Below are 12,585 nucleotides of genomic sequence, written 5' to 3' on the forward strand. Positions count from 1 at the left end.
AGAGTGCCAGCAATTGAGAAGTATCCATCAAAGAGGAGACCATCAAGGTGAGGCCAATGAACCTCAAACTAATAGGGTAAATTAAATCTAGGGGAGCAAATTCAAGAGCCTGACAGAGGGATGAACTCTAAGACAAAGAGTTCTGAATTTAACCTAAGCTGTAACATATTATAGTTTATAGAGTCAAAGAATTCATGCTGATCTTCTTTCTTCCTGCATAATTCATAATTTGGAAGGAATCAAGAATTTGATGCAGAGTTTAGTCCTTTGTGCAGGAGTAATGTATGTGTGCAGTCTCTCCTTGCTTGTGGGAGGGACATTCATGCACAGCCACACGTGTGCTGTATACAGTGTTAACCTCCTCCCTGTGCCTGGGCAGGCCAGCAGGGAGGGGAAACAAAAGCAGGCTACCTGACCCACCCCGTGCTCATGTGTATCAGCAGCTCTGGGACACCTGAGCTGAAAAAGGTAGAGGGGAAAATTGCATCAGACATGGCATGGCGCCCGAGAGAGAGCTCCCAGGGTACCTTGAGCCTCATCTCTGTGACCTGAGCATCATTTGAATGCAAAGCTTTAACTTAGCTGAGGGATAGAAAACTCCTCAGGGACTGTTGTTCTGTCTCCTTTCCTTCTAATGTGTCCTGCTTCCGTCTGCGCCCTGAGACAACAATATTCACACGGCTAGAAAACTGGAGAAAGCGTGAAGAATTGCAGGCAGCTAAAAGAGGACAGCTGTAAAGTAATGAATCCTGAGCTCCAAAAATGTAACAAAACTTCCTGTAACTGATGGTGCAGCCAACAGGAAATATTGCTACTTCGTATGGCAAGAAGGCTCTTATCACAGAGGATTACTGCAGGGAAGAAAGGGAGGTGGGAGACTGTGAGAGGGCTCCTCTTTATGCCCCCTTGTAAAGTGGGTGCTGAGAAGGTCAGGCTGAGAGCCCCATCACCTCCCACTGCCACCCACCAAGGAGTCTGGGGGGTCTCCTTACTTGGATTAAGGGCTTTCTGCCATGACTCACCACAGTTAGGAAGACCCCATCAACTGAGCTTTTGGCTTTTACACAGTTTTATTTCCTAGAGCTTTCAAGGCTGACCCATACATTCCTCTTATTTATCCTAGACTAAAGGATTTGAAAGCCTTATAAAAATAATCTCAATGGCATGTTCTCATGGCTAATAGAAACAGCAGCGGGTCTTACTATCTGTTATATTCCTTTCCTTGATGGTGGTTTTGATAATCCAGAACTTTCTACTGCTAAACTACTAAAATTATATTTTCTTTTTCATTCTACCTTTATGACTAGTTATTTGTCATCATAGAGAAAACTAGAGATGAGCAGCCTCAGCAATCTTCCCCATTCCTGGATAGCCTTCACACGACTTGTCAAGGGTGGTGCAGAAGAACCCTCAGAGTCCTGCCCTCTTCTAGGCAAATTGTCATGGCATGTCTCTAACCCTTGATATCTGAGCAAATCAGAATTTCTGAGAGCTGTGACAAACTCAAGCATGCAGCTCTTGACATGATAAAGTCTAGAGCAACAATTACCAAAAAGAATGTGGTAGTAAGAGATAGTGATGCATAAAGAATTTGGAGCAACTTATTTCACACATTTTCAGATTTTAGTGATGGAAAGAAAAATGGTCAGAGAAAAACTGAAATAACTACAAAAATAATGACCCAGCAGCTTGCAAATTATATTGATTGGAATAAAGAATTTCGTCCCTATTGTCTTAATCTTTAGAGCAGACACACATTAACAACATGATTTGGATTAGCTAATTTGAGAAAAGGTACTGTACATGATAATCCTGATCTCCTTGGCAACCAGAAAATAAAGAAACAAAGGAAAGCTATTTAGCACCTTAAACACCATACTGCACTGTTTGAAAGCAGCTTTGGTCCCTAATTAATATGTGCAGCAGTTTCACATTCATATAACATATTGTAAATATAATTTTGTTCAGGCATTTTTAACTTGGACTTCTAATCCCATAGACAAAGGCACTTGGAAATCTCCTGCAGATGAATCTGTTTTCCCTATCTGACCTCCCACCAAATTAGTCCCCATCACTGTCTGTAGTAGTGCCATTCTCAAAGTGGCAGATCCAAGACTATTATGCTCCCAAAGTACTTTAGAGAGAATCAGATTGATGTTGTGCATTTACCTCAAAACATAAACTTGTCTCTAGGAATAGAAGGAGTAATTTAGTTATTTATACACAGAACTACCTCATTCCAAGTTTTCAGACAAAACAAATAAGCCCGTGCACTTAAGGACTCAAATGAAGTTTATTGGCATCCTGAAAATTAAGGGGGAATGCTTCATTTCATAGTGAATTTTTAAAACTTATTTCAGCCTACCTGGAGTGGAAGAAAATAAAACATAAGACCCCTCAAACACCACTCCAGAGGAAAGAAACATTCTGTTTGGCCTCAAACCTTTCATTCCTTACAAAATCAAAACTTCTCATTCCAATTCTGATGACTTAAACTTCCTATCATATAGCAAAAGACATTTGTTTCTTCTGAAAGGCCAAGTCATTTCAAAATGGTAAAATAGAAAACTTTCTATTTTGAAAAGAACGTTTGAAAAAGAACGAATAGAGCAGAACACATTGTTCTTATCAGAATGCTTTTTACAGTTTTCTCTCTCTAAATTAGTTTTTCTTGAAGGTAGCACACAGGTGAATGTTTGAGCCTTTGTATTTGATACATTTGTTGGAGAGATGTAGTCTGAATGCTGGAGAATGGGTAGAGGCCCACACAACCACAGGCAGTTCAGGTTTTCTCTCTGTAATGCAGCTGTAGTTGTAAAGTTGGAATAATAATAATATGTATGTGCCTGAGAGGGGTGCTGAGATTCATTAGCTGAAGACTACAAAACGCTCTGAAGATAAGTGTTACATATTATCATACTGTAATTAGGTGGTAATTGAAAGATGCTGGATAAACACTATTAATCATTAATAATCATAAAAGTAGCACTTGTGTAAATGCTGCTGTTGGACCTCATAGAATTCTTTTGGGACAGCTATTGGTGCAGCAAGCCAGGATGTCCATGCACTGGGATGCATGCAGCTATCCTAGAGCACGTGTGCTGTGCTGCCTGCTTTTGGTCAGAGTTGTGCCAGCTGGGGAGGCTGGTGACCAGCAGAGCATTGCTGATCCCCTTTCTGCCACATCCCCTAAAGCACATGACAGCATGCAGACATGCCTGCAGGAGGATCTGCTTTGGACAAGCGATCACAGAACACCCCATGTTCCCAGTTTTGTTACTTCTTAGTAATCATAAACTTCATCACTTCAGCATCACTCAGTTCATGTGCAAAACAAAGCACAACTCTTCCCACACTTTTAAATTTAGTCTATATTATTTCATTACATGTTGACTTCATACTGGGGTATTGCAAAAGACAAGGAGAAAACTGCCCTACTCCTTGTCCAAGGGGCCAACTCTTATCTAAATTTACCAGCTTTTCCTGACACACTATTAGTCTAATGTCCTTCTTTAATGCCTCCATTGATGGGAATTTCCATCTCACAAAGGCCCTAGTATTTTCCAGTGTTTCTCTAGATCTACTGCTGGAAAAAAATTTCACACTGTCAGTCTTATTTTATTTTTTGTAGCAGTGGCCTTCTACATATTTGAGGACTTATGCCCTGCACACAACTTGGTGATTTGAATACTTGTCATTGAGAAAATATAAATTTTTATTTGTGTGTTAGGTCAACATAAATCTATTTAACTTCGAGTCAATTGAAAAATTTAGCATTTTGCCTGAGGATTAGCACTTCCTGACCTGCTTTGCTTCCTTAAGCACTACCTTATCCCTGGTTTAGCCCCTGTTCTGAATAATGGGAGTTTGAGATTAGTGCAGATGAGGGGCTAAGTACTCATGACAGAGAATGAGGACAAAAAGCACCTGGACTACAATTCTGAGGATACACAGCACAAACACAACTAAACAGAAACATTTTCTCAACTCTTCAGAACTTTCCATTCTGGAATATCCAGAAGACATTCTGGCATTACTTGCAAAGGACTAGAATTTCCTATAGTTCTTTCTGAACAACATCTCAGACACAGACTATGACTGATTTGAGGAAAAAGTCCCACAGAAGCATAGGCTGGTGATAGTCTTTTCTTTCATTTGCCATATTCCACTGCAGTGCATTATAATCATCCTTGTTAAGCTGTGATATATACAGTTCTGTGATATGCAAGACAGGATTTTTCAACTACTCTGATGTCCAATTAACATTTAGATGTTTTGATGCAATTATGACCTATCCTTTTCGGTATCAATCCTGTTCTGCTGTCATTTTGCCTTCCTGAAGCATCTAGATTCTCCCAAGACCTATGCAAACCATCCTACCTCATGCCTTACTATGTCTTTTCCAGCAAATTGGCCTTATTCTAGCACAACAGGATTTTGATCACACAAACATCCTCACAAAGTAAGCAAACACTGCAGATTTTAGGAAAGAAAAGAAGTCTTACATGTTCCTCTTCAAACTGGTCCCCACCAAATGCAGAGACACAGGGCTTGATACCTCCCGTTCCAAGGGCGATCAAAAACAGACCAACCATAGACAGGACCCTTCATGCAAGAACAAAAATATCACCATTGCAAAACCTTTCCAGAGCTTATGAGAGCATTTTAGTGCCACCCAACCATGATTCCTCTGATAATGTTGTCTTTTGCACATGGGTAATGATGATGAGCTAAATAAACAAACAAATTAAGTATCCTAATAATTTGAAAAAGAAATTAATTATTCTAATTTCTGCATTCCATACCAGTCAATTAACCAAACTGGTTTTGTCAGTTTCTTGTTGTTCTGAGGTCCAATGGACATATAGGAGATCAAAGATCTGTGGAATTATTTTTACTTATATGACAACAAAAGGCATCAGAGATCAATTGAGAAAAAGAAAAAAAAAGAAAAAGGGGAGTACTTTTTGCAACCTTGTAGCCTGGGTAAGAGCAGACAAACTGAATTAGGCTCATTCTTGTGTGCTTTCTACTTCCCAGTGGTTTTCAAAACACCATTGTTGGCCTGACAGATTATGTCTCTGGGGAACAAGAGTATCAGGACTGACCAGGTCTTGGACAAAAGAAAACTGTTCTGAAAACAACATGTGCTCCTGCCTGCATGTGCATGTTTTTTGAGCCATGGCTACACAGACAAAACCAGCTTGGTGGTTTCAGAGACACTACTCTGACAAACCTATCAGTTCAGAATCTGGAGGGTTGTATCCTGTGGAAGAGACAGACCCTTCCCCTGATGTCAGAAAATGTATTTCAGTTTTGTGTTCCCATGCACATGGGGGAACCTTGCTGAGCTGGGCAGCTGTGCTGATGAAATGAGCAGGCTCCAGGAAGGAGCCTGGTGCAGGCAGTTGGATACAGCAGACCAAACCAGTAGCATGGTAAAGCAGAGAGGGGTTATCCCAATGCCTGTGCCAAAGGGATTTAGAGTCTGTGTGGTGACTTCCAACTCCATCTGGCATGTTCACACACTAGATCCACCCTTCTGCTCTTACTCAGACATTCCTAACCCTTCCCTGATGAAAATAATCCATGCACAGCCCCCAGAATGCTGGCCTGATGGAGATAAATTACAGACTTGGGTAAACTACCATCACAACCTGCTACAGCACTGTGGCTTCAAGGGCTACTTACACATGAACTGCCTGGTTGCCCAGGGATGGAATGGCACCGACTGACTTTATCAGATGGCCAACAACATACACAATGGAGAGGTAGATGATCGTCCTGTGAGGAAAGCAAACAGCAGTGACTGGAGGTGCTGGGTGATGTACAAGCTGAAAACAGAGTGCACCCATGGGGCCTGATATGGCAGCTCTACTTGGCTGGCACACAAGAACTGGTTTGTTCTACCAGTGGTACAGTGGGCAGCTGTAATTCCTTTGTGTCAACACTGAAGGAATAGATATGCAAATGGGATCAGATTAAGGAGGGATAGCCCATGCTTTATTTGTAGACATTACTGAGCAGAACACATGAAAAGTGTTCCAGTCTTGTCACGCATGGAAGACTGCAAAGAGAAGAGCACTGTTCAGGCCCAACTCAGTTTCCAGATTACTAATAACTGGCATTTTGTAGGATGTACATAAGTGAATCCCTTGACTGGAAGGGATATCTAGACATTGTTGCCCACATTCAACCAAACCAACAAACCTGAATTAGGAGTGTGGTTTCCTCATTGTAAGTCTGTTTTGGGTCCCAAGTATCTCTGAAAGACTGAGCTCATCTATCTGCCTCCCATGTGTTGGTGAGGGAGAAGAAGAAATATGAGCAGGATGATCAGACTCTTGAGTGTATTCTATTCCTTCACCACCCTCTAGATTAGGAGAAATCTATGTATTCTTGTGCTGAAGACAGACACATACAGAGGTGAATCAAAGGACTTGTAAGAACAGAAACACTAGAAGAAGTCCTGTGAGCTCTGCGCATGGAAGAGGTCCCTGATGCATTCAAACCCTGGTGGCAACAGCTAATTTAGCACCACATCAGATCATTCCTAAAAGCCCCTCTAATCTGTTATATTGGCCAAGGTCCAGCTACTACAGCAAAAGCCACTTCCCATTAAATTATAGGGATTACTCCACGGAAAGTCTCTTGACTAACACATGAGCATCTGTGTAAGGATTTACCTTCTCACAAAATCATGCTGCAAGATAAACATCCTCAAAACTAATGAACATTGCTATATGACCTTAAATAATAAATTTAATAGAGTCCCACTGTTTTTGTTTGGTTTTTTTTTTCATTCAAATGGACAAGAAAATTACTAAAACTGAGCACAGAGAAAAAAAGACACTGACAGCTCCTTAAGAACTTTCTTCTGGATAGGCATATGGCAGCTGTTTATTTCCTATAGAGACACTTCTGCCAGATAGGCTTAGAGAGAAAAGTTCAGCTGCACTTCATCACCCTGACAGCCAAGACTTCTCAGACAATGAAAAACAAGTGCCAAGCAAAGAAAGTCCTATATCCAGCTGCTCATCACCACTCTGGGGCAGATGTCTGCTCCACAGATTATCATCAGAAGGGAAGACTGCCTAAAGACTCTTACTCAGGAAGAGTCTACCTGGTTATGTGCTGATGGAGATGATTTGAGAGAACACAGGTTTCTCAGGCATGAAAGTAGATGTGCAGATACATTACCTATGCTATGAGAAGTGTAAGTAAGTACATTACAGTTAATGATATTTCATCTGAATCTGAGATCTACATGATGACACTGCTTCCTCACTATCTTTGAATCCTTCTTAGAAGCAGACCTTGGCAAACTGAAGATTAATTGCCCTACACCCTTCCAGAAGTCAGGTATGGAATGACAGTGGAGGAAAATGGTTATTGTAACATTTAATTTGTCCCAACTTTGTTGCCTATTGGCCTTTGGGTGTTAGACAAGCACAGAACAGCATAAGCAAACAGATCAACTCTGTTAAAAGAGAGGAGCTGACCTTCACAAGTGTGTCTCTGCTGCACTCTGAGGCAGCTCAAAACTGGGAGCACACACAGCACTGTCCTTGCATGCTGGCTGAATTAGAGAGAGGTCTTCACTTACTTGTATTTGCCCAGCCAAGAGTCTGCCATGATGGCTCCGATGACAGGTGTGAAATAACACAACGCAGAGAAGGCATGGTACACAGCAGTGGAGAGATTCTCATCCCAGTGGAAGAAGCTTAAGAAATAAAGTGTCAGGACAGCTAAAAGGAAACAAACAAAAAAAATCATATCAGATAATTAATGTGTATATCTGCAGGTAAGCAGGATCATGGTGGCAAGAAAACTACTGATTTGTCTAGTTTGTCTAGCAACTGAGCAGTGCTGTGGAAAGATTTGTGCTTCCAGACCTGTTCCTCATAATCTCTGACACAGGAGAAGCTAAAATGAGATATATGAGTATCTGACATCCTTTGGTCATAAACAGTTATGTTTAGCTGAAAAACATATTTTCTAGCTTATCTTACCCTAACCTGTGGTTCTGTTTATGCACTTTTTCTATTTACAGATTAGGCGCCTGTAAGATTCAATTCCCAAACACACTGATTGCACATCAACTATGAAAGACATCACACAGTAGAAAACCATGTTTGATATAGAGGATTGTACAATAATTTAGTCTGCAATGTACATTTGGAGCCCTTTCGTCCCAACTTCTTCTCTTCTTAGATACAGCAACAATGTTAGGATACACTGTTCAGATGTGCATTCCAAAATATCAATTAACTTTGAAAGACAGCTGATACTACACCCAGCACAGCTCAGAAACACCAGTGCAGTTTCTGTAAAGACCTCAGGAGAGGAAAGTCACAGGCCACATACCTCTCATGCCATAGTAGGAGAAGCGCTCGCAGAACTCGTTCACCACAATGAAGGCAATGCTCAGGGGGTAGTTGGAGCCACAGAGTTTCTGTGGGAGACAAACAAGAACATATCAACTGTCAAAGCCTTCACCCCAGCAACATATTCCCACAGTGTTAGGGTGGTGGAGAGGAGTCCAGTCCAAAAACCAAGTGCCCACAGCTGCTTGACTGGCCTGTGAGCTGGACTCAAAGGAGACAGTGGACCTCACAGTACTCTTGCTTTGATTAAGGTTCCCCAGTGAATCAGCCAGGCTGATATGAGCCCAGTAAGGACTGCCATGGGGATTCAGCAGCCCACTATGCTTGGAGCTCCAGGAACTCCACTGGAAGGGTGCTACCAACTCTCAACTGCAATGCTAAAATGTCAGTGATACCAAAAAAACCACCTTTCAATGCCTTTTCTTCTGCACTCCATATACAGCTACCACCCTGCCCCAAAACTGCTCCCTCTTCTAGTATCAGATCAGACCTTGCCTCAGAAACTGGGAGACCTCAGGGATCTACTGTTTGCTTCTATGTGTAAAGCTGCTACCTCTCTCAATCTCTGCTCCTCACTTGTGCTGAGCTGTGCCACCACTCTCTGAAGCAGAGCATCAGCTCTCTGACTCTCCCTGAGACATGGCATCCATTTCATATTCCAAGACTGCTGGCACAGCTCTGGATAATTCAATTTATTAATCAGAGCTTTAAAAAAGCCAGTGATTGGACTGTCAAACCTGTCTAAATGTAGACACCCTTTCTCTGAGCCTGACTTTACTGCAGCTAACATCAGCACTTCCCAAGCGAAATACAAAGCATTAAACAGATGAGACTTGGCATGACCCTGTGTGGGCCTCTGTCCCTCTTGCTACCCCACCGTGGTGTGAGCTAAGCAGCTTTCAGATTCCAGCTGCTTAGTGGCTCCACTGCCTCACAACAGGAAAGCAGGTTTGCACAGCACTGCCCAGCTTCTGCCAATTAGCAGGAGAGGGGCTGGCCATGAATTGGTGAGGAATCTGGGGGGAGTGTGATATTAACAGATGCAACTATACTTATAGATTTAAACACCCATGGTATGGGCCAGTGAAGTGAGATGAACTCTTCACATGCATTTCTGTGCCTCATGTCAGAAATAATGAATTCCTGTATTTCTTCCCAGAGTCCCAAATGCAAATAAAATACCAAAATAGATATGTTTATTCAGGTTTATTTTACTACCAAGAGACCTAAGCTTATTTGGATTCCCAAAGCAATGGCATCAAGTTTAGAAGAGTACAGTTTAATAACGCTGCCTTCCTCAACTTTATGAAAGAGCAACAAAACAGACACAAAATCAAAACTCCACAACTCCCACCTGCCCCCTACTTTCCATTACTTAATCCTCTAAAGACAAATGATTTTGTCCATTTTTATATGTAATATATACGTATATATTTTTCTCACCAAATATGGGCTGCCTTTTTGCAAGAAACCCTTCTTACTTTACTAGAGTAAATACATAATTATCAATTTAATTTATGATTTACTCTGAAACAATTGTGCTCAGCAATATGCCTTTAAGAAAGAGTGGGCTCCCTTGGAAACTGCACTAGGGCCTGTTGCTTTTAGACTAGCCTAAAAATGGTGGCATATATAAGCTGTAAATGCACAAGCACACAGCCATATGCACACAGAGAATATTTTTCTCCAACAAGCTTTTCATAATAGAAGAACATCCATAAGAGGCAGATTATGTTTCATGATTGTGCTGGGAGGCATTTTATGAAATTGGAAGTAAAATTGTACAACAGGGATATTTTTCTTCCTCTCCTTCCCAGATCTTACTATACATACTCATGGCATTAAGTAACATTTGGTGGAAGTACAGAGAGTGACTGTCCAAACCAGGTGGACAGGTGGCAGGAGCACTGCCGCCTGAACTCACCCCTCCACACCCAGTGCACAAGTTCCAGGGGATTTATTTGCACCGATTTAAGGTGCAGTGACTCATTTCAGCCACTCCTGCTCTGGAATGGGTACCTCCTACAGATGAGCAGGGGCAAGGAGGGAAAGGAGAGCAGGGGGCAGTGACTTCCCAGCTAAACTTTCCTAAATGCCTGAGCCACCACCCTGAGTAAGTGCTTACAAACACAGAGCAACAACTTACAAGCAGGGGTACTTCCATCTTGCTTGTGTGTCATGAGATGGCATCAGCACGTGCAGAAACCCTCATGTATTGTCTCCACTGTATCACTGACCTGCCTGTGGCCTGCCTGGACATCCAAAAGTGGGAAGCTTTCATCCATATGGAGAGCCAGGTGCAGTTTGCTCGCTTTCACGGAGTAGGATTGTGCTCAGCAAACAGCCCCAGCAAAAGCAAAGAGGTTAAGCCTGGATTCATGAACACACAGATAGTCTGCAGTGCTTAGCTTCCACAGCAAGCCTGGGATCTGTGGGATTATGGATCTCTTAAACATACTGTGGAAACTGATAGACCGTGTCTTTGGAAAAAAGAAAGTTCATTTAAAGTACCCACTACAGGAGACGTTTGTTTTCAGCTCTCCTCCTTGCTGACTAATGGCAAAAATGATAAAGATTAATATTTCCCAGGAGCTCTGGATATCCAATAGTTAATGTCTGCACAGTAATTAAACTTGAGTTAAATAGTTGGTTTGCTAATGACATGACTGTGAGTTTTAAGACCAAGTATTACATATTATCCTGCAAGTCAAAGCAGCTACAACATAAGCCAAATTCTTCCTGAATCCTATGCAGTGAACAGTTTTTAGAGGTCAAGCACTCAACAAGAATTAGCCTGAAAACCTGCACAAACATCAAAGCTGCAAGGCAGCAACACATTCATCTGACAGGCTTTAAATCAGAGGCAAAAATGTAAACTCATGGCTCTGGCACTACAGTTGGGCTCTGTAACACTCACCAGTGGCCTTGTCCTCAATCCCTGTCCTTCCTTCTGCTTTTCAACATCTGGGTACCCTTCCCTGGTGGGTTTCATCAAACTAAACAGAGTTCAGCTCCCTCCCTCCTTTGCACAATAGCCCCATCCACTTCAGAGATCTAAGTTCTTTCCCACAAGGAAAGTAGTGTTCAGGGAAAAGGCAATAAAAACTCCTTACTCTTTTCCCCAAACATTCAGACAGTTTGTGCTTTCCCTTTAAGCTGCACTTTCTTAACTTAATCAGGTTAGTGGAGGGATTTTTGCCTTGAGTTGTTAAGGCTTATTTCAACCCTCTGCAAGAAAGGGTGTTTGTCTGTAGCCAGGGCACAACAGAGGAGAGAACAGAGAGATCTTGCAATGTTTAAAACAAGCTGAGCAGAAAGCAAAGCAAAGGAAACCAGCAGTAACACTTACCGGAGATTTTTTCTGAAGAGGGAAATCTCCTTTGGGGGGATCATCTCCTGCAGAAATAAAAGTGAACAAAGTTTCCTTGGATTCGTTTCTCTGAAAAGCATTCATCTCCCCTCTCGCCTTGTCTCCCACCATGCTATGTGGCTGTGGTGAGTTGACTGGGAAGATTTCCAACCTCAGGCACGAAGTTTGATTCAGTTTGAGTTAACCCTAATTGAGCACATTTGTGCAGCCAGGGTAGAAAGGGGAGGGAGATGCTACCAGGAAAGACAGCTCCAGAGTTCAAGAGGAGTCAGGGAACACAGCCTAAATTAGTCACAGGTTGGGGCTGTCAGCACTTTGTGCCACAGACTTCCCTGTTGTTTGGCATGCCCCCAGCTATTTTACGTGCACCAGCCCAGCACGGTGCTGGATGCTGCACAGATGTGAGCTGAATAAAAATCCCAGGTCCCAGATACACCTACTGCCTGTGGATTTAGGAGCAGAGTGCGCATCTCCCTCCCAGTTTGGTAATGACAGGTTTACTCTGCAGGGATCTCACTTCACTGGAAAGCCACACATTCCAAGACATAACTACTAAAATGTTCATCACACCAAACCCTTGGACACTGGATGTCACAGATGCCTGCACTGTGTTAAATCATTTCTTTGCTACTGCAGGAGTGAAGTGACCCAGGGTTCATTCCCACAGCAATTCCCTAGAATGACCTTGCCTTTTCCCATGGGACAGTTTAATCAAGTGGGCACAGCACCTAGAAGCAGCCCCAACACCTCTCTCTCACTTTCTATTTTCCAGAAGACCAGTTTGGGGCTCCATATGTGGCAAATGCAGCCCATCTCTGCTGGGAGTCC

At 42.4% G+C, this 12,585-nt stretch overlaps 1 protein-coding gene across 1 annotated transcript in view; it reads right to left on the reverse strand.

Moving 5' to 3' along the window:
• SLC15A2 (solute carrier family 15 member 2) overlaps window positions 1–11,890 on the reverse strand; it is a 40,136-nt gene extending 28,246 nt beyond the window's left edge. Inside the window, exons 1-5 of the mRNA XM_005415763.2 lie at window positions 11,737–11,890; window positions 8,368–8,455; window positions 7,607–7,748; window positions 5,692–5,784; window positions 4,506–4,605 (exon numbers count right to left, since the gene is read on the reverse strand). Coding sequence (XP_005415820.1) covers window positions 4,506–4,605; window positions 5,692–5,784; window positions 7,607–7,748; window positions 8,368–8,455; window positions 11,737–11,868 — 555 coding nt within the window. The 5' untranslated portion in view covers window positions 11,869–11,890. The remainder of the gene's footprint in view (window positions 1–4,505; window positions 4,606–5,691; window positions 5,785–7,606; window positions 7,749–8,367; window positions 8,456–11,736) is intronic.
• Window positions 11,891–12,585: the final 695 nt, after the last annotated feature.

This window comes from Geospiza fortis, unplaced genomic scaffold, assembly GCF_000277835.1.
Source record: "Geospiza fortis unplaced genomic scaffold, GeoFor_1.0 scaffold112, whole genome shotgun sequence".
Lineage (NCBI taxonomy): Eukaryota > Metazoa > Chordata > Aves > Passeriformes > Thraupidae > Geospiza > Geospiza fortis.